Consider the following 23,166-nt stretch of genomic DNA (forward strand, 5'->3'; position numbering starts at 1 on the left):
AAACTGTTGACAGCAAATATATATTTACTATGTCATATGGGTGCATTCTAATAGTATTTTATAATATGTAGAGTCCACGGGGTTTAGGAAGGTCTCAGAAGGCTCTACTTAAGAATTAGTACATGGTGAATTCAACACAATCATATGGGTATTTTCTTTTTTTCCCCAACTGGACAAAACAGTTTGGTTTTTGTGTTTATTGGCAATGCTGGAGAAAGAGAAAGAAGCCAGTAAGTATCTTTTAAGTGCTCCTTAGATACTTTGACCCTGTACTCACTAGTCACATAAAGAGCTGAGTAATATCATTGGGCAAAACCACATGGGCAGATGGTTACTGAGCAAGTTTGAGGACGCCTCTGCTCCGGGTCACCTCTGAGCACGGGGGAGACTCTCATTCATAAAGAATGCTTAAGATGCAATCTTGTCTGACTCTAAGGGCCTGGACTATTTTCCCAGATCAACTTCTTACCAATATTCCAGAAAAAGGTATAGATCCCTGTGTGAATGGAGCACATACTTAAAAGTAATGAAGCAAAATCTTAGAAAGTTGATATAGGAAATAAAGAAGTGCTTATCTATCACCTGGGAGAGGTGGGTGAAGAGATAGGCGATGCCATGAATTGGTCATATGAAATCCAGACCAAAACAAGAGACAAAACACTTGTTCCTTGTGAGCTACAACAGTCTTGGAAACAAAATAGGAATATGTTGAATACCGTATTTCATTTGTATTTGTGTAGTATGTAACTTTAAATGGCACGTGCATATTCATTATTGCCCATGAACTTCCCAATTGTGAGGCAGATGTGCAGATGAGGAAGCTGCATCTCAGGAAGGCAGGAGACATGCCCTAGGTCAGGCAGGCAGGAAGTGGAAGAACTTGAACTCAAACATACTCCTTACTATTTCCTTCCAGGTCTCTCCTATATTTAATCATAAGAGAGATATGCAGAAATGGAGGAAAGATATAAACTCTCTAAATGCTAGTTTGGGAACTTTATATATAAACTAACTAATATAAAAGGAAAAAGAAACCACTTAGGTATAGAGCAGAGAAATCCGGATGGAGAAGGAGTTTTTATACACAGTGATTTCAAAGTCCAGTGAACTAATGGAAATAAAGAGATATTTTGGCCCTTATCAGATTGATGTTTGCAAACAAACACTCCAGGACTGGCATATATCACAGAAAGAGAACATGATGGAGTCCTAAAAAAAATAAAATACAATCTCATGTAATACTCATGTAAACAAAGCATTCTTTCACTGCTGAGCTTTGGTACAATTTTTTTTTTAAGTATGTGGGATGGAAAAGGAAGGGAAGCCCACACAGTTATTGCCAGCCCCAGAAAATCACATGCCATTTAAGGAGCAGAAGAAAGAAAAAGGAATCTCCATCATCCAAAAAGTGAGGAAGAAGACCTTCAAATTCTGCCGATGTTCAACAGAACATCATACTGATATTTTCACAGTACATACCTGACATCCATCCCAACTCAGAAATGGCAGATAATTTGAAAGCAGTGAGAATGCCCCCAACCTGTCTATTTATTTATGTATTTATTTGAAACAGGGTCTCACTCTTTGCCCAGGCTGGAGTGCAGTGGTGCAATCATGACTCACTGCAGTCTCAACCTCCCAGGCTCAAGTCCCACCCTCAGCCTTTGGTGTAGCTGGGACCATAGGCATGCACCACCATGCCCAGCTAATTTTTATTATTATTTGTAGAGACACAGTTTCACTGTGTTGCCCAGGCTGGTCTTTAACTACTCCTGGGTTCCAGAGATCCTCCTGCTTTTGCCTCCCAAAGTGCTGGGATTATAGATGTGAGCCACCGTGCCTGGCTCCAAGCTGTCTTTTTAATGCAGAGACATTCATGTTCTTTTCTGGCTAAAATCTGAAAATTAAGGCCAATGTGACATCCAGGACAGAAAGAATACTCAGTAAAAGGAGGGAGAAAAGAGCTCAACAAGATTTGCAAATGACTGAGCATTTTCACTTGCTCTACAATATCCAACATATTAATCAGAAAGGTTCTCAGAAATGCAGTGATCACTTGTGTTTTACAAAATGAAGAAACAAGAACAGAGAGAACAAAGCAGTATAAGAGCATTACATTGCTGATAAAGGACTATCGATTTGGAATGAGGAAGAGGAGAAGTAGATGGAAAAGTAAGCAAAGAAGAAGAAAAAAAACTTGATGAGAAGGCATAGAGCTGAGTTAGAAAACAAATGCTGGAACAGATCACAGAAGAGGTTGCAGTAGGTGGAAGAGAGCTAGTTGATACCTTCAGTGGCACATGGGGCAAAATAGTCCCAACCCTACACAACAGGAGACGGTGGCATGGGCACAGAGGATGCATTTGAAAAAAAGAAAATGGCATCCTTTTATTTTACCTCCAGAGGGTTTAACCCAGGTTTTCTTATAACTTGATAGTTAAGATACTGATAAGCTATGTTCATATTTAAAGTTTTGAAACGTATATTACTACTTGGTCACTTTGAGCCCCTGCCTTCCTAATATGAGAAAAGACATCTGTAAATAATGCTTTACATAAAAAGTTCATACATTGCTGATGAGAAGCATTAAAAGATCAAGAATATAAAGATCCTTGCACTGATTTTTATTCCTACTTTAAGAAGTGGGTGTTAAAAATGATGACTCAAACCAAGGCAGACAATTATTTGTTCTTATTTGTACGTCGATTGCTCCAGTCCTAAATTTAGCACTGTCACTCTCCTTCTATCAACTAAACGTTTCATCTTTCTTCTAAAATATGATCACCCACTCTAAGACTTGGGAACTGTTTCATGAACAGACAATGGTTAGTTGGAAGCTGGATTATGTTAACCACACCCAGGAGCAGAGGACTAAATATGAAATCCCCAAAGAATGTTCCCATATATCTGTGGAAATGCATGAAGCCCAAAGGAAGCACACCAGATGCCAGGAAGCCAGGGACCTTGGAAGATGTCACCCACCAGACATGGCCCAGACTTATGGTGACTGGGAAACCTCACATCAGGAGTGCTTGATGACTCAGGCATGTTGTTTGCATGCTCAAATGCTGTGTTTCTTTTACTGCTAGGAGCCTGACCAGGAAGCATGAGGGAATTAAGAGGTCTAGAAAAGTGCCTTGATGACATCTGCAAAGATCTGCCCCCAGGAATGCCATGTCTCCTGAAAGCTTGGGAGCTATGAACTAGTTCTGAATAGAGAGGACAGGCCAGTAAATTTAGTGATGAGGACAAATAGCAACTGGAAAACAGTGAAGTCAAGGTAGACAAGTTCAAATCACAAGGTGCTGGGTAAAGGCTGAATGAAGGAGGTGAAAACTGTTTCATGCGTTTCCCCCTCTTCTGGTACATTTGTGCATGAGGGAGCTGTCTAGGGGAAAGAAGAAATTCTGGAATGGTTTGCACAACACAATGATCTTTTCCAGTGGGATCCGTAGGTGTCCCTCTCCTAAACTCATGCTTGGGGCTGGGAACACTGAAAGCCAAGTGGTCATGCATCAAGGAGAGGTCGCTTAGCGATGCAGCATTTCTTAGAAAAGTAGAAGCACTTGTAAAGATGCATGAGTTCATGCTCTTCCTGCCCCAAGGTCTACATGAATCTCTAAGGCCCTCCTGAAGTGCAGTAATGGACAACTCGGGGCTTGTCACTTTGGAGACGCTGGGAGAAGACACACAAATGACCTTAGATCCTAACTCTCGAGTTGGGCTACATCCTTGGGAGTGAGATTGCCTTGGAGATCCCACTATGGTCCTCAAGGCTTCCTGATGCTTCAGTTGTTCTTCCAAACCAAGTCTAATAGGACAAGCTGGTCCATCTTTCTTCCATGGGTGATGCTCAAACAGGAGTCTTGATCTGGAATCATTAATTCCTGCAGGTGCTACTGACATTAGCTTTGTAGAGGCTAGTTTTTCAGTGGTCTGAACACCTGCCATGGTCAGGAGCTGTGGGTCTGGCTTAGCTGAGGATTTCAACTTGGCATGGCTAGGTAATGGTTTAGCAGTAGAGGAAGGTGGTGCATCTCTGCCAGCCAAGAAGCATGTCAGCTGCTGTTTAGCAGCATAGTGATTTTGCTTAGCTGGAAGAACAGGTGGATTATTAAGGGGTCGATGCTGTACCTGGGAGTAGGATCACAAAATTGAATTACTGATCTAAGAGAAAGAGGCAGATGTTAGAGACATAGGTAAATATGGATCATGTTTACAGATATAAGGGAAAGTGATAAAAAATTCTTCATCACAAATCAAAACAATTTTTCCACACACTTAAAGTTTTAAAAGAAAAAAGTTATTTTCACAAAAAAATACATGATCACTCTAAAGGATTTAAACAATATGTAAAAGTACAAAAAAGTTTTTAAAAATTCATTTTTTTTTTTTTACTTTCTGCTCCCATAAACCACTATCATTAACATTAGGACAACATTATATCAAGCATTTTCTGTACATATGTCAGATAGGTTAGACAAATACAAAGAATTATTTTCATAAAAATAGGATCTTATGTAAGAAATCTGGTTCTAGTAATATTGCATTCTAGATAACTTGAAAAAAGCGTGAGCTATCAATATCTAAAGATTCTAGATAAAAATACAAAAAACTCCAAAACATCCTTTTAAATGACTAGCTATGATCACCATAAAATAAAGGAAATCACTAGATGCCAGAAATAATGATTGAACTGAAAACCAGCGTGTTATGCACATGACCTCACACAGTGACTCCCTGGAAAGGTTGCTGATTTGGTTGGGGTTATTTTGTTTGTTTGCTTTACCTGTCTGGCTATCACCCTTTTTTCCCTCCCATCCAAGCAGTTTTTATTAAAATAGCTCAACATAGTGCTAAGTTCCTGAAAATCCTTTCTTAGTCTAGTAGTTAAGCAAATGAAGGAAGTATGTGTAGAAGAAACACTAATGACCTCTGATCCTAAAAGTGAATACCACCACCACAGGTCTGAGGTCAACTGTGCATCTGCTGGTAGTATCACAGTGAACAAAGTTATGTTAGTGACAATGTTAATGATCAGCAACAGGGTCCAGGCATGGACAGGAACTGATTCTTCCTAGAATTCTATAAATCCTTAATCACATTATTCAACAAAAAGGTCACTAAAAATCCTCCATGCCACAAATTCAATTGGATGAGTATCAGAAAAAAGGTTTTTTCTATCTTCTGTTATTTCCTATAAAAGTCCATTGCAACCACAAAGATATACAAAAAAAAAAAAAAAAAACTCACAAATGAAGGAAGGTATCTTGCCATTTCTCTACAGAAATAATGTTATAGTTCTTGCAAAAGCAAAGCATGTGTCTTATGATGAATTGTTTTCCAACTTTGCAGCACTGGGTTAACTCTCCACTTCTACCAGACAAACTCATTAGAGTCAAAAGCCTGGCCAACAGGGTGAGGCTACCCTTGCTTACTTACCTCCTTGGCCCATGCTGGCTTCTCACTAGGACTCATTCCTTCTTTGTAATGGTACAGTGGCTTCTTCTCCACAGGCCTCTGCTCCTGCCGCTGATGCTGAAGGGAAACTAAGTAGTCTCTTTCTTGCTTTAGCTGCCTCTGCAGTCTTTCTGCTTGTCTCTGTTCTTCCAATTGTTTGCGCTTATATTCCTGTCCAGATCAGGAAAGAGGAGCAAAGAAAAGCCCAAATTATCACATAGAAATCATCGGCCAGTACCAGATAAGCATGCAATGGAGGCAAAATAATGCTAAATAACAAAGGATCTTAATACCAACAGAATGACAGAAGGATGTCAGGATGTGCCAGAGAAATAAGCTACTGCCTTGTGTTAGTATCTACACAAGAATGTGTCATTTAATGAAGATGCTATTGCTTTAAAATGGCAATCCCTACCGAACCCCATCAATTACAAAATGACTTGTCCCTGATGAATTACAAGTGACAAAATGGCAATAATGAGGACATTTAAATGGTCGGCATACAACTCCTAGAAAAAGTCACCCACTTCCTGATCTAGTAATTAAACCACTCAAACATGTACAATTAAGTACAAACGAAATAAGCAGCCAAAGATAGTGCCTAAATCATCTTTCATTTAATAAAACTTGGACCTACAAAGGCCATTAGCAAGCTTATGTACAGGCTAAAAAATATCAGAATGCCATTAAATAAAAAGTTCAGTTTTAAAAAATACACCAAAAAGCCCATCTGGAGAGCAGTGCTATAATAATAAAAAAGTACTGTACTTCAAGTGGAAGCTGCATGAGCAAGGGACACAAAATGTTCCCATCATAAGGGTAAAGCTAATAGTCTGTAAATGAAATATGACTGTAGAGCTGATGGGTTCTTATGGGAGAGGTGCATTTTGCTGTGATTGTATTCCAGCATGTCGCAAATGGCCTTAAAAATTACTCTGCAATAAACACACTAGGTCTCAAAAGCAGTTTGTACTTATAATAAGGCTGGATTTATACTCAAGTTGTACAAATAAATGGAGTTAATAAAGAATGCATAACAACTGTATTAAATATATTAGGACTCAGCAAAATCAATCAGAAAATGTATTAAGTTTCTATGAGGTTTTTGAGGTCCCTGAGGCTTAGAAGGTCCCCTCTTCTGGACTGGTATGTTAGAAGGACACACGCACACACACACACACAAACACTTGCAAGATGAACACAGAGCAGGTCAGCTGGCTCTTGGCTTTCCCATTACCAGAAGTAGAGCTTGTTCATGCAGTAGCTGCTGCTGCAAGATCTCTAACTGTCTCTGCTCCTCCTCTAACTGTCGCCTGATGTATTCCTGGAGAGGTAGGCAGCAGAGAATTCAGAGGAACAGAAAGAAAGAGAGAAATGAACCAGTAATTTCAAAGGCGACAAGAGCCGCTAAGTAAAGTGTAGAAGGAAGGAGGGGAAAAATACCCAAATACCTTCTTACAAAGCAGGAAGAGTATGTAACGTGGAAGCAAATGCATTTCAACATAATGAAAAGCACAAGTCCCTCTACCTGCCAACAGCTGACTGCGATGTCTCGGCATTTTACTGCTACTACTTGGTTTTAATAAGCCCAGCTACATGTTAAAGCTTTTCATTACAGGTTCTTCTCTTTATGGACTACCTGGAATTAACAATGCTATAAAGTTCAGAGGCTCCTGTGCAAGCAGCAGGAATAAGACAACTGTTGAATGCCATCGTGCACTGTCTTTGTAATGGAACCATCCTGCAGAGTTTCACTATGCTGTAAGAATGTGATTCTAGCAAAGAGAGAGGGGCCTGCATCAATGACTCAAAGTCATAAAGACCAGAGATGGCATGAGTAGAAAAGCTCTTCTGAAGCAGTGAAAGAGTGGGACTTGGCTGATTTTTCATGCTTCAGTGCTACCTTCAAATCAGATACCGAGGGTTGGGAGAATCGGAAGATCCGGGTATGTCAGGGAACTCTGTCTGGGAAGAAAGCAAGGCTGAATAGGTGGGCATTGCCAAGGTTGTGCATTTGACTTCTTGAATAGGTGAGCATAATTGCTTGAGGAAGAGTAAAAACCCATGTAAACTGAGCATTCCTCAGAAAAGGTGACCCACACCCCAGAGATGGCTGGTGCTGGGGTTCCCGGGGGACCATCAGTGGGGCTCCTGGTCCCAGCTGTACCTGTTCATGCTCCGCACGCCTCCTCTCCTCCTCCCGGCGCATCTGCTCCTCATAGTGCCGGCGCTGCTCCCTCTCCTGCTGCTTCCGCAGCTCCTTCTCTCGCCTTTGTTGCTGTGGGGCAACAAGCAGACAACCATGAAGGCAACAGGCCCCGGTGGGGGGTGTCAGGGAGCCAGCAGGAAAAGCTGTTGAACCCCAGACATGAACTTTTAATGAGAGATGCCTAAATGCTCCAAGGTTCTTCTCTCCGGGGCTGTTGGAGGGTACACTGGCAGGGAGGGGGTGAGAGAGAGAGATTCAGTGTCACGCATAACATACTTCCATTTACCATGTAAGTAGACTCTCACCAAGAAGTTCCTGTTAAGTGTGTTCTCCCCACGGCTGGTGAGGGTTTTCAAGTCAGGCGTAGAAAACGCCAATGCAAAACAGGTTATTTATTACATATCATCAAGTTGTTTATGAAATTACTTCACAATGCTTAAGTCATTCAATCTTTTTAACACCATGTAACACAAAAATTTCATAGATATGTAAAAATCAGAGAGGTGAAGTGACATATTCAAAGCCATACAGAATTGATGGCAGAGGGTGCAATAGGATTTACTGACTCCCACCTAGTCTGCTACCTTTTCTCATATATCATGCTGCCTGTCTGTGTTTTCTGGAGTATTCATTATTAAGTGTCAATTTCAAGTTCTTGCTCGAATAAGACCCTTATGCTTGGGAGCCATCATAATCATCATCGTCATCGTCAATCATCATCATCACCTCATACAATTACCATGCCTCCAACAGTGGACAGTGTGATAAACAGCTTACATGCTTTATTTCATTTCATCTTCACAAAAATAAGTGGATGTCATTATTATCTCCATTTTATCTGAGAAAACTGAGGTACAGAGAGATTAAGTAATTGTTCAAGGTCACACCCAGTAAATGGCAGAGCTTGATTTCATAGCCAGACAATGTGACTCCAGCATCTGAGCTCAATCATTACGGAAGACCAAGAAGCCAGAGGAATGATAGAAAGATCACAAAGTATCTGGCTTTTCATTATACTCTCAGGAAAGGAGAACATTTTAGAAGTTAGAACTAGGCCAAGCAGTTACAGGAGCCAGTGGTTCTCAAGTAGGAGCAGTGCCATTACCCCTCTCTGGAGCATTTGCAACTATCTAAGGACATGTGAGGAGTATTTTTGCTGGTTCTGATGACTGAGGAGCATGACTGGCATTTACCATGAGAGGCTAGTGATGCCAAACATCCTGCAATGCACAGGATTGTCACATATTACCAAGTCTTTTCCCATACATCATGGCATTAGTGCACCTTTTGAGAGAGGCGGCTGGCCCTTTGTGTCAGATCCTTTATTGGCTTTGGGATTTCTTTTTCCTCATATATGAAGTTCAGAGGGGACATACCAGGGGGACCATTTCCTTGGCACATTCTCAACAAGACTTCATTGCATAGCTTAGGAAACATGAGGTACCCAGAGTGGAATAAACTGTGACTGTCTCACACTGATAAGTTAGCTCTACACAACCAGGGAGATAGTTTTGTACACAAGTTCTGTGTCTCAGCCCCAGCTAAACCAACCACAGATATTCAGAATGCCAGAGAAGCCCATGTGGAAGCCTTCCCGATGGAGCTCCTGCAGCAATCCTCCGGACCTGCTGTCTTCCAATAACCTCTGAGTCTTGGGAGATAAGCTGCGTCTCTTAAGACTCAGTTTCTGTCACTTCCAGATCAACAATGATTTTTCCATCTTGGATTGCAGGCGAAGGAGAGCTATTGGAGGACTTCATGCAGCCAAATGACTTGATCAGACTTGCATTTTCAAAAGGCCTCCCCATCAGCCATGAAAAGGGGCAAGACTAGAAGCTGAAAAGCAGTGCAAGGCCATTCTGTGGATCTAGGTATAAAATGATAGGGCATCAATGATTTCAGCAAAGGTGGGATGAGAGTCCATGTTTATAATCACTGCTGAGGATGGAGACACAGCCAAGAGGAATAAAGACTAACAACTATACAGGTTGCTGGTCATTCTAATAGGACTTCAGTGGACACCAATTTAGATACAGAAATTAGAATTAGGCCAAAATAAAATAGGCAGGATTTGGTGACGATAGGTTGTAGGAGGGCAGGTGAAGTCCCCGGCCAAGGGGCACAGTGGACGATGGGATAGAGAAGAGCAGGAAAAGTAGGAGTGGGGTGGGTACCAGCATGAGGCAAGTCCCAGACATGCGAGTATTTGTTTTACAGAAAAATAATACAGGAAGATGCGAGTAGAAAACATCAGCATAGGCACTGACTGAATAATTTGGATTACAGACCCAAAACAGAGACATTTCCAATACTCAACCAAAGTGAATCAGTGCCAGCACAGAGAATAAAATAATTATGTGTACAGATCTGGATCCTGGCAGGAAATAGCCCTAATTTAGCTAATATTTCAAATTTCTTACTCCAACCATCCGTCTCTTTCTTAAGGAAAGGAAAATAATCAAGCCCTTTGAAGAGTTAGCTGATTTTTATGTGAAGGATTTGTACATTTTGAACCCCTTTGCCAGGAATCAATACTGTTTTATAATTACATGCCACTCAGGTCCCTGTGCAAGGTGTATACAGTATTGATTGCAACTCAAGAGCGTCTGGGCTTCCCAAGTACTCTGTAGTTTCTGAGAAAGACACTCAAAAGTAACTAATAATTAATAATGATCTCACTCGGATCAGCCGCCGCTAACACATGGAGGCATCTGCCAGGGCTTTGGTTCCTGTGGTGAGGTTGGAAAAATAAATCGCTTTCCCAACCTTCTGAGGGCACCCTGCCAATTTCCAGCTGCTGTGTCTCAATGTTAATGCCATTCTTGAAAAAATATTTGCCTCTCTCCTCCTGTGCATGGAGCTGTATGAGGGAGGGGATATAAAAAAACATATCAATGCAAGACCAAGTCCCTGGCCTCAGGCAGACACCTTTACAAAGCTCTGATGACTCTTGCTAGAAGCAGCTCTCTGAGGGCAAGGCCAGTGCTTGATTTCTGCTGTACCCCAACCCCTCAGACGGGGGTCTGGCACCTGGCAGGTGCACCTAAGAGTTTGTTGCGCTGAACATAGTAAGAAACTTGAGGGAAAAGACAACACAGTATCCTCTTAAATTTCTTTGTAGAATTTTTCCTCCTGTCAATACTGATGGTATGGCTACCTTTCCATACCTTATAGTATGGCTATTTGAGTATATCTTACCAACTTTGCAATCTAGATTGAAAGCCATGTGTGGGCAAGATCTCTGTTCCACTTGTTTTTATCTCCCATTGTTTCCATATCAGGCCAGCCACCAATGATATTTGTTGTGTTGAATACTGCAAACTAGATAAGTAATAGAAGAGGGGAAAGCCCTGCAGAGCTTTGTACCAGACCTTTACTCTTTGATGCCCTTCTTAAGTAGCTCTTATTGGCTGGAACATTCTTTTATATTGAACACAGACAGAACTGGAGAATGTTCTTCTAAAAAGAGCCACCTACAGTTGGCACTGGAATGTACCTGTTTGCCATCTTAGAGAAAGGCATGAAAAATAAGGGAATAAGAGTCTAAACTGGAAAAAAAGGGAAAGGGGAGAATCAAATAGCATTCCTAGATCTTATTCAAATTATACATAATGAAGATAGTGGTCCTGCTATCAGAAAAGAATGGCTTAAACCAACTACTCTAAAACTGTTGGCAGATTCTCCACCTATATTGAACTGCCTAGAAGTATATTTTCATCCATGTCTTCCTGTAGGCGTTGCCAAAAGTTATATTCCTTAAAATTGGACATTCAGTGGCTTCTTATAAGTTTCTTAATTTTTTTTCCGGTGGGGAGATGATGGATAGAACCTACTGTTAAAGTTTTCCAGGCCCTAACAATTGTTGCCTTACTCTATGGAGTAGATAATCAGGGACTTCATGTCCCTTTTGTCTTCTGTTGATGTTCGCCAAGGATGATTTCTTTTTAGGACAATTCCTTTTTATTTTTATTTTAAAATATTTTAAATTTCTTATTTTAAACATTAAAGAAAGGCATGAAATATTTAAAAGTTCTTATTTTAAATATTTATGATTGACATGTAATAATTGGACATATTTATGGGGTACAATGTGATGTTTACATACATGTATAAATTATGTAATGATCAAGTCAGTGTAATTAGCATATCTACCATCTTAAACACTTATCATTTCTTTGTGAAGAGAGTATTCAAAAACCTTTTATAGCTATTTTGAAATATGTAATACATTGTGAATTTCAGCCATCCTCTTATGCAATAGAACACCAGCACTTATTCCTCTCATCTATAGCTTTGCACCCATTGACCAGTCTCTCACCACTGCCCCCTGCCAATCCTCTGGTAACCACTATTCTACTCTTTCCTTCTATGAGAGTGACATCTTAGATTCCACCAGTGAGTGAGATCACATGGTATTTGTCTTTCTGTGGCTGGAATCTTTCACTTGATATAATGTCTTCCAGGTTCATCTGCGTTGTTGCAAACAACAGAATCTCACTTTTTTATGGATGAATAGTACTTCATTGTATGTAAGTACCACATTTTCTTTATTCACGCATGCACTGATGGACACTTGGGTTCATTCCATATCTGGTCTATTGTGAATACTGCTGCAATAAACAAAGGAGCACAGCTATCTCTTTTTTTTTGTTTTGTTTTGAGATGGAGTCTTGCTCTGTCACCCAGGCTGGAGTACAGTGGTGCAATCTCAGCTCACTTCAAGCTCCGCCTCCCGGGTTCACGCCATTCTCCTGCCTCAGCCTCCCGAGTAGCTGGGACTACAGGTGCCCGCCACCACGCCTGGCTAATTTTTTGGATTTTTAGTAGAGACGGGGTATCACCGTGTTAGCCAGGATGGTCTCGATCTCCTGACCTTGTGATCCGCCCGCCTTGGCCTCCCAAAGTGCTGGGATTACAGGTGTGAGCCACCGCGCCCGGCCACAGCTATCTCTTGAACACACAGATTTCCCTTCCTCTGGCTATACACCCAGTGGTGGGATTGCTGGATCTGGGGATCTATTGGGGGCAGTTTTGATTCTCCCTATGAATGCTCCCCTCACACTACCTCTAGGTGGAGGCTGTGTGGCTGCACTTTCAAGCATGTGAATTTGTTAGTTAATTTTAATGAGGGAATAGTAATTTTGTCCCACCTGTTCAGGGGGCCCTCAAAGGTAATGCATTTATCCCAAATTGGCTATGTAGAATTTTTGCTGTTTAAATTCTTTGCAGAGAATATCACCTCAACCCTTAAATTCTGAATTGTCATTAGAGGTCTAGTTTTAAGAGATAATCCTCATGCGTATTCCTCACAAGGGCTGTGGAGTCAGTCTTTCCTTTTTTTTTTTTTTTCTTTAAATGCTCTTCTTAGATTACTTTAGATAAGCAGAAAAGTGCGCACCTACACCAGGGTGTTCTAGCTCTCATAGAAGTGACTTTGATGAACTGCAATGCCATAAAATTGTATTTTATGATGTCTTCAAAATAGCTGAATAAAGCTAACCACTGCGTTTATGCCAGGAATATTGCCTCAGACATTATTCATTGCACTACTTACTAGGCAAGTGTATAGTTTTCAGTGTGATCTCAGAAAGCTTGTCTGAGTAACTGGTTTACTCTTATCTGATGGACAACATGAATCTCAACCACTTCACATCTGTCTCTTTTCTCATATGTCAGGCCTCAGAGCAGATTGGTGACCACCCTGGGCAACAGCACTGGATGCCATGTTGTGCAGGCATTCTGTGCACTGACTCCGCTCCTGCCTGTATCTTCTTTCTCCGTTCTACTTTATATTCCCTTCTACATTGTCTTCTTGTTTATTTTACTTTTAATTGCTGTATTAATCTCTTTAAGCCACCTTAACTCCTCCTTTTGGAACGAGGAAAAGTCATAATAAGCCAAAAAATGAGAAACAAATCTTGGCCCTGGTCCATCTTTTATATACATCATATTTCCCATTATATGGACCCAAGTGATATCCACATCTGAGAATTAATATCCTATAGCTGCAATGCAACGTGTCATTGGGATAGAGGGGTAGGCAAGAGAGGCAACAGGGCTTGGGGAAAGAATAAAATCGTTTGGAAACAGACTAGATTCTGGTCCTGCACTGCCACCAATACGAACACTGAAGACCACATAGCAGCGCTCTGTAAATATGTGTTTGATGGCCGGGCTCACACCTGTAATCCCAGCACTCTGGGAGGCCAAGGCGAGCGGATCACCTGAGGTCAGGAGTTTGACACCAGCCTGGCCAACATGGTGAAAACCCGTCTCTACTAAAAATACAAAAATTAGCTGGGTGTGATGGTGCGTGCCTGTAATCCCAGATACTCAGGAGGCTGAGGCAGGAGAATTGCTTGAACCCAGGAGGCGGAGGTTGCAGTGAGCTGAGATCGTGCCACTGTATGAGATTGTGCCTGGGTGACAGAGTGAGACTTCATCTCAAAAAAAAAAAAAAAAAAAAGTGACGAATGAGTGAATGTTGTTTGACCTTGAGTAAGTCACCTTCAGCTAAACTTTCAATGAGGATATACATTAAGTAATCTTGCAAATCTGTTCATTCTAAGAGTCTGAGCAAGGTTATGCTACATTGCAAAGCAAAAATCTAACCATTCAGAGTGAAACGAAGCAGAATTCTTATTTGCCCTTGGAGAGCTCCTGTTGCTTTTCATCTTGGGTGACCTCCTGAAAGCGGTGAGAGGAAACCCTACTGTGACTGTGGAAGACCCGAGTTGGCCTCCAGAGGACAGGAAAACGGCTGGTGCAAGATCAAGTCAGGCTCCTTGGGAAGTACCTCAAACCATCCCCTCCACCCAGGGGCTCTCTGTTCAAAGACACTCAGAATGAAAGGACCCAGTGTGGTCTTTTGAATTGACTGCACATCACACATGCCCCCTCACTTTAAATAGGACCATTCTGTATAAGCTTCACGGGAGCTATACTTGTGATGAGAGGTATTCCAGCTTCTGGGCATTCCATTTTCCCATTTAACATTGCTAAAGTTTTAGTTTTGGGAAGATCATTGCACACCAATGACTATAGGGTAAGGGCATGATTCCTTGTGACTAAAACTGGAGTTCCAAACCTTTTTTTATGTAAGGACACAAGAGTGATGGGGAAGCAGTCTGGCACCTCTGAATTCACTATATGACAATGAAATAAAAACAAAAATAATAATAACTATATGCATAATGAAGAACACTTACGTAGTGCAGCCTATGATGCCAAGCACTGTACTCATATTAACTCATTTAATTCTCACCAGAACCCTTTGAGGCAGGTAATACTGTCATCACCCCCATTTGACAGTTAAGGAAACTGAGGCACATCCAGGCCAATATCTTGCCCAAGTTCACTCGGTTGGTAAGTGCGAGGCCAGGATTTATATTCCATGCCTGACTCTTGCCATGCTGCCTCATTTGGGTCCACAAGAAGCATCTGTATATACAAAGTAAAAGATACTGTCTAATGCTTTTTAAAGTTGCCATTTTCCCCTCTTTCTATCTTTACTTGTTACCTACCTTAAAGCTACCATAGCTTTCCCAATGTTCTCAGAAATAGTAATCAGAGAACATTGGGAAAGCTAGACAGGCCGGATATAACTCATTCCTTTCTTTCTATACCTACTTTACACCATGAGAGATAAACTATCCAACCTACCCTTTGAGAGCTTTCCTGAATAATTAACTGCCTAAGTGAAGCCTTTGCTTTGTGCTCACAGGCCAACTTTTGATTAGCAGACAGCCCTATGGCTAAGCACTGTCAAGCACATGTGTGCAAGCTGGTCTTTGCGGACACTGAAAGAGGCATGACAGTTCTAAACAGACTGAGCTTCACGAAGGGGTGCAGAAGAATTCTCATCCTGCCTCTTCCATGGATGCTAGTCAATGTGATTATTCACAAACTCCTTAGTGTCTCTGAGCCTCAGTTTCTCCTGGGAGAACAATCACACGGGATTTCCCAGGTGTCATACAGAGGAGCAAGAATGGCCTAATGGACATCCCTAGTACCTACGACTCTGAATGTTAGTGTGAAAGTCAAATGCAGATGAAACCCCCAAATTCCTACTGTCATCATTCTGAAGCCTTAGTGTGAGACCCTCAGACTGAGTCCTATGAAGACAAGCCAGTTATAAACCAGTTTATTAATACAGTATTTACAGAGAGGGCCACTCCAGTACTCCCGAGACGATACTGAAGATGCTAACTTATATGTAGAAAGGTTGCAGGAACTGGTAACATTTGTGGGAAAACATTATTAATGTCTTCACACATTTCTAGGGCAGATATGCAGGGAATTTCAGTTTTATTTGGCACAACCTGTATTAATGCAGGGATATCACAAGAACTCGAATCAACGAAAAGATAAATTTTCCAACATTAGGAGTTGTTCAAAAATAGAATGTGCTGCCTCAAGCCCACGGACATACCAGGAAAGATTATATGTTAAACAGGTTAGATAACCCTGTTTGAAGAATATTGCAAAAGGAATTCTTGCTTTGAGAGAAGAATTGGCTGAGATCACTTTTGAGGTTCCTAATATTCCCCAGCCTCTATGATTCTATAAAACCACTCACTAAAGAAAACAAGAATCAAAATAAAAGCAATTCAATTTAAATGTCATGTGAAATAAGATTTCATGTGAAACTATTTTGTTGTCATAGTTCTATGGTTAGGAATAACTAAGAAGACTGTGAACACACAAAACATACAGACTAGATGTAATAAAGGTGGTTCTGTGAAGACCCTAGACAATGGAGGGTAGGTCTGTGTGATGTCCATTGCATGCAGGCACTAAAAAGCCATCCCTACCTTCCATGCAAGGTACTCTAGATACACCAAGGATCAGCAACTGCCTAACTCCAGGTTTTTTTCAGTATGAAATGCTGTTAAGTATAAAACACTAGCGTACTCTACCTTCCTATGTCTTAAAAGTGTAGTCAGGAGCCTGGGCAAAAGGACTCCAGATTTCAGTAGCATTTTACACTACAGAATAGGGATGTCAGCCCAATTCCCGCACTATGGCAGGAAATCCCTCCCATCACAGGATCCAGGTGACAAAGCGGACAAAGTCAGAACTCCTTTGGCACAACACGTAAGTTAGAACAAGAAGCCCTTTTGCGATCCACTGGGAGGTGGGGTTCCTTATATCCATGCAGATGACACGGCTCCCTGAAACACAAGTGTGATTTACATGTGCATGCGATTACTGACCATTATCCAAAGCTCATGGGCACGCTTTGTCCTGGACAATGAGCATCTGGTTTGCCAGGATGGTTCCCAGCTGTTTCATAATTTCTGTTCAGTTATTGAAATAACAGAGCAAAAGCCCAGCTAGAAAGTGTTTAATCTTGTGTTGATGCTAATGACATCCAGGAATAAAAAGCTGTGCTGCCTCCAACTAGCCAGCCACTGCTCACAGGACACACTGGGACACCTGTGGTTAATGATTAAGTGAATTAAGGACCACTTCTCAGCAGTGCTGATGTGTTAACACTCCAGGCTCTGAGATGGGGGAATTATTCTTGCTCACAGTGCTTTCCTCTGGCTTGGGGCCTGGGAGTGTGGTCCAGTGGGTAGAAATGCTGCACTGGTAAAAACCCACACGATTTTCCTGTCTCCTGCTTGTGCCCACTGTACTTGCCTAGGCTGCATTCAGCTTCAAGCCCTCACCCTGGAAAGAGATGACCCAGGGCAGCAATAACAAAGCAGGTAATGAGAAGCAAGATTCTTCCCTTCACATGTAACACTCTCCTTGAACTTATTCAGGTGTTTACTCAGTGCCAGGTACTGTTCTAAGTGGTTTGTATGTATTACATCCCATTTTATAAATGGTCAAACTGAGACATAGAGAAGTCATGTCTTACTCAAAATTACAAAGGCAGTAAGTGGCAGATCTGAGATTCAAACCCAGGCAGTGTCTTACTGAACTGCCACGTTCTCACCCTTTTGGTGAGAGGGTCACTCGGAAGGTACTATTTCCCTGATGCAAGAAGCTTGTTATTCACTCAGCACAAGATCTCTGTTTCTTATGAACTTTATTTAGATATTGTTAGGAAATGAAATTTCATGCAGCCACTTGGTGGCAATGATGGGATCATAATTTACAGTGTTGGAAATGACAGCAAGAAATACTGATAAGATAATCCATCAGAAGGCAGTTTCTCCAGGGGAAGGTCCTCTAGGTTTCACTGGGAAAAGGAGACTTCCCAAGGTGGCAGTTGACCCTACTAAACAAGAAATCCACAAAAGGACAAAGAATGGGCCGCCTCCTTGTCCTGACAAGGCCAGGACTGCAGGCTAACTCACCAGCAGATAAACAGCCCAGTAAGACGACGTAATGAAAATGTGCTCTGGAAAAATGCTTTCAAAAGGGGATGAAAAAGTCAAGGTTTTACACTAAACAGGGAAGGTACATTAAGGAATTAAGGAAGACAGGGAATGGGGAAATGCTATCTACAGACAGCACCATTAAAATGAAAAACAAAATTAACAGTACTATACTTTGAAATCATCAGTTCCAAAATAACAATAAAATATTCACCCAAGAATACCAATCCAGGTTTTGTGTTAGGCATTGTGCCAAGTCCTCTGTATTTATGGTTTCATTTACTTCTCAACAATCATGAAAAGTAAATATTATTTTACCAAATGTGCATGTAAGGAAGCTGAGGTTCAGAGAGGTTAAGTAATTTGCCAAAGACCACACAGCTAAGATTAAACCTTGGCCTTGGCCTGTAAAGATAGTGCATTTTACCTCTACACGAACCTAAAGCTGGCCAACTAAGAACTATTAGACATTTATTGCTCTTAATGATATAACTGAATTCCTCCCAGTATTATAACAAATATTCTTCCCGAAGCATAGAAAGAAGCTTACCTATTTACATTTATTTTAATAAATCCAAAAAGGTTTTACTGTAGCACATAAAGGAGTTCAAACTTTGGAAATCTGTTTCCTTGACTTTGGTCAAAGGCACCTACACCAATAACAAGAACAACTCATATTTATTGAGGGCTCACTATGTGTTAGTGATGTCGGCAGGCTTTGTATGAATTAACTCATTTAATTTTCACAACAGCCCTGTGAGGTAAATGCTATTGTTATTTCTTGCTTTACAGATGAGGAAATTGTAAAACAGGAAAGTTAAAGAACTTACTCAGCTCACACACCTAATAAGGAAGAAAGCTGGGATTTGACTCCTGGCAGTCTTAGGTTCTAGAGTCCATGCTGTTAAACAAAATACAATTTCAATCTCTACTGAATTTTACCAAATGCTCTGCTGTCCCAGGACTTTCCAGAGCATCAATATGCTGTCCTGCACTGTGATTCTTAGAGAAACTTGCAGCTTCCCCACTACCTCACCACTCTTTTATGGGTGGAGGCTGTCTAGGAGCACTTGGAAGAAGCTACTAAGGTTCCAAAGAACAACCTTCCACACCAGCGGCTTCTCTGGGTTTGGGCTTCAGCTTGCACAGCTGAGCTGCCTTGAGACTGGGCTTGGTTACCCTAAGAGAAGAGTGAATGGTGACTGGGCATGGTGGTTCACACCTGTAATCCCAGCACTCTGGGAGACCGAGGCAGGCAGATCACTTGAGGCCAGGAGTTTGAGACCAGCCTGGCTAATATGGCAAAACCCTATCTCTACTAAAAACACAAAGACTAGCTGGGCCTGGTGGAGCATGCCTGTAATCCCAGCTACTCGGATGGCTGAGGCATAAGGATTGCTTGAATCTAGGAGGCAGAGGTTGCAGTGAGCTGAGATGATCGTGCCTCCAACCTGGGTGACAGAGTAGACTCCATCTCAAAAAATAAATCAATTAAAAAAAGAGAAAAAAGGAAAAATGCATGGTAACAGAGAATGTGAACAAAAAGCTGATAGCAAATGGATGAGCATGGAATTATGAAGAATTCCAACACAAGTATAAGGTGGGTCTCATTAGAAATATTTAAGCTGAATTTGACCAGTCCTCAAAAGTGAGGTCTGTCCAGCTTTTGGCAGTCAAGAAAGTTCTTTTATATCCATTTTTCTGGTTAATCCTCAGGAAAACTTTGGTGGTGGGAACAAGCTTTGCTGCTGATCTGCCTGTAGAGCTCAGGAAGTGGAGGTGTGGGGAGAATAAGAACTGCCGGGGCATGCAGGTAGTAGTAGTACATGGTGACCCTCAGAAGTTGACGTCTTTTCACTCCAAGTGCAGGTCTACTGACTCCCTGGGCAGGTTGCTTCCCTTCCCAGAAAAGACAGGAAATTAAAGAATTTCTAGGGAGTACTACACAAAAACTATGTGTTTTGTTTTTTGTTTTCTTTTTTGAGATGGAGTCTTGCTGTGTCGCCCAGGCTGGAGTGCAGTGGCATGATCTTGGCTCACTGCAAACTCCGCCTCCCGGGTTCATGCCATTCTCCTGCCTCAGATTCCCGAGTAGCTGGGACTACAGGCGCCTGCCACCACACCCAGCTATTTTTTTGTATTTTTAGTAGAGATGGGGTTTCACCGTGTTATCCAGGATGGTCTTGATCTCCTGATCTCGTGATCCACCCGCCTCGGCCTCCCAAAATGCTGGGATTACAGGCGTGAGCCACTGCGCCCGGCCAAAACTATGTTTTAAATATCCTCTTTGTCATTTGAAACCAAAAGATGCTATTGTCTTCCTGACCTCTGAGCAGCATTCTGCGGAGCTGGCCCCTTTAACTCCATCCTTATGCTTGAATACTAAATCTTTGCTTCTATAGCATCAAACTCTCCAGGTGTTCCTTCCACTTCCTTATCAAATTTCTCTGCTGTCTCTTCCTTGTCTATTCTGAGTTCTTAGAGCTCAGGCCTACACTCTCTTCTCATGTGTACTTTTATTACCACAAACCAATAATTCCTATTTTTCTTATCTTTGACCTCTCTTCTATGGCCATCTCTACATAATCCAACTGCATGGATTGTACTACTACTATTACTGTTGGCTGCTCTTCCTCATCCCTGATGTCTAATCAACTTGCACATCCTGCATGGTCCACAGGCTACATTTGTCTCAAACGTGTCCACTTTTCTCAATCCCCACTCTACCATCATCTGTCCAAAGCATCACACTCTCTGGCCTAGACTAACTTATCTCCTCCATTTACTCTTGCTTCTTTCCAGCACCAACTGCAGCAGCCCAAGTTTCATTTAAAAAAGGCAGATCTGATTCTATTCCCTTAGTGAAGACACATCAATGGCTTCCCACTCTTCTTAGAATAAAATTCAAAAGTAATCAACATGGTCTACAAAGCCCTGCATGACTGTGCCATGGCTTCCCTGCCTGGTATCTCTCTGTGCCCCACTCCCTCCTGTAGCGGGACTCTGACCAAGCCAGGTGAGGCTCCCACCCTGTGGCACGCTCTTTTAGCATGCCACTCTCCTCCACCACGGCAGTCATTGCTATGATGATAAATGATTACTTGGCTGATTATTTGCTTAGTGCCTGTTTCCCTCACAGATCTAATCGTCACAATGGGAGACTGTATTTCTAGTGTCTAGCATGGTGCCCACACAACAGAGGTGTTCACTGAATATTTGTCAAATGACTACCTACAGACCCCAGGAAAAGGTTTTAATTCAACCTCATGCTTAAAAACCTCATGCTTAAAAACAACAACAACAATTGAGTCTAACATCCTTGAAAGCCTCAGTCACGATAAAAAGTTAGAGGCTTAGAGAGGGCTGACATTTTTAGGCTGCCAGGTTCTTACTTTGTACATTAATGCTCCATGATTACTGGCCAATAAGATACAGGTGATATCTCTTCAAAAAAAAAAACATTCATGGGATGGAGCCAAAGTGTATATTTTTTGGCCAGATAGAACTGGTTATTTTTATAACTGGACAATGTTAGGATGGTCTTGAAGGGCACTACATGAGAATGTTGGTGTCCTGAAAGAGTCTTGAAAGAATAAAACATACTACCAGGGAGCAGGTGCTTCTGGGGTCTATTTGATTCATTCCTGTGACTTACAGGCACGCTCCCCAAAATGAAAGTATAGAATGTGCTCAGCAATTTGAAACACATATATAAATCACTAATATCATTTCAGAACTCTTGAGCAGAATCAAACATCACCACAAACTTGCTCAAGATTACCAGAGTAGAAGCCTTGACCCCTGAAGGCTCCCATTATTCTTGGATCCTAACTCCATGATACAGAATAAAACAAGATGTATTTTGTTTATGCCAAGTAATAGAAATTTTTATTGAGCTGAGTAAAACTAGAAGAGGTCCTCCTTGTACTTTTTCTCACCATTGATGGACTCATTCACTTTAGCTGGGTTTAATCAAGTTCCTGGAACTTTGTTATAGGTTGTACTTCAACACTGGTCAAAAGCTGAGTCTTCTCTCCACCATTTAATTGGCCTGAAGCCACGTCCTTTTCATAAAGCTGATCAGTGACCACATTCAGTGTATATTCAAAGTCCTTCTAAGAATATACAGACACTGATTTAGAGCTTAGCCAAATCCACATGGTTACTCATAAATAGTAAAGGACGTGCAGGGCTTCCTTAGAAACCCTCTGGTGGGAGGTGACATTTGAGATTACGAAATACAAAAGCTACAAGCTACATAGTCCTGTGTGACCAAAGGGGTAGCTAAGTGGGAATGTTTTTCCTACAAAAGGAAAAATGACTCGCAGTGAAGCTAAATACTCAAGCTGAACTATGGGCTTTAACAGTTTCTACGTGACAACGTAGTCCAAGTTCCTACTCAGGACACCAGAAACACAAGTGGTCATCAAAGGCCAGGGAAGCAGACATAGAAGGGTACCTGGCAGGAGCAGGACACGGCAGAAGAGTTCCTGGTGGGAGAGAATGTCATGACTAAGGGGTTCAGAATTTACAGCTGAGTACTTAGTATTCCTTGTTCTTCTCCACTGCGCTATAGAATAAGATGAAGGATCAAAAGAGAAAGCTGGTATAATCTATCAATGCTCTGTGGCCAGAAGCATTCCTGCTTCTGGTATGGAGCCAAGGCTCATGCCCATTGGTACACACAGCAAAAGGCTTGTGCCCTCTTGCATGCTGGCTGACGTCTTCTGTGCAAGCCAGGATTGACAGGGTGTGTCTCTGGCTGCACATGCCTCAGTGAGCTGAACTCTGACTTGCTCCATGGTAGAGGTTCAAGCAAATGCCACAAGAGAAGAGACACAAAGGAGGCCTTGGCAATAGCTCTGACTGGGAGCATGAGACAGAACCCAGGTCAAAGGTGAGCATCTGTTGGGCACAGATTCTGTGCCCTTGCGCAGAACTCCTTAAATGTTCAGGATAAAAGACCATAGACATAGAGGCAGATGAGGGTTGTGGAAAAGCATACCAACTCTGACTTATCAGTGGAGACACAGAACACATGCAGTGACTTGGTGCTTAGGCTCTGCAGGCCAATCCCCTGGATCTGAAACCTGGTTTTCTTCTCAACCTTTAACAAGTTATTAACCTCTCTAAGACTCAGCTGCATTATCTTGAGACTGGAGATTA

General features: G+C 41.8%; 1 protein-coding gene and 1 long non-coding RNA gene across 19 annotated transcripts in view; one reads left to right on the top strand and one right to left on the bottom strand.

Moving 5' to 3' along the window:
- LOC129532356 (uncharacterized) overlaps positions 1–23,166 on the top strand; it is a 151,913-nt gene that overhangs the window by 122,885 nt on the left and 5,862 nt on the right. The gene's annotated exons all lie outside the window — the stretch shown is intronic.
- The window catches only part of TNIK (TRAF2 and NCK interacting kinase), a 398,334-nt gene that overhangs the window by 71,290 nt on the left and 303,878 nt on the right, over positions 1–23,166 (bottom strand). For 10 of the 18 annotated variants that reach the window (XM_055381463.2, XM_055381460.2, XM_019024030.3 and 7 more), the window contains 3 exons: positions 7,628–7,738; positions 6,698–6,784; positions 5,443–5,631 (listed from right to left, as the gene is read on the bottom strand). In XM_055381463.2, coding sequence (XP_055237438.1) covers positions 5,443–5,631; positions 6,698–6,784; positions 7,628–7,738 — 387 coding nt within the window. The remainder of the gene's footprint in view (positions 1–5,442; positions 5,632–6,697; positions 6,785–7,627; positions 7,739–23,166) is intronic. The other 8 variants (XM_019024032.3, XM_063704353.1, XM_055381466.2 and 5 more) reach the window with 1 other exon arrangement.

The sequence above is a fragment of the Gorilla gorilla genome, chromosome 2 (genome assembly GCF_029281585.2).
Source record: "Gorilla gorilla gorilla isolate KB3781 chromosome 2, NHGRI_mGorGor1-v2.1_pri, whole genome shotgun sequence".
NCBI lineage: Eukaryota > Metazoa > Chordata > Mammalia > Primates > Hominidae > Gorilla > Gorilla gorilla.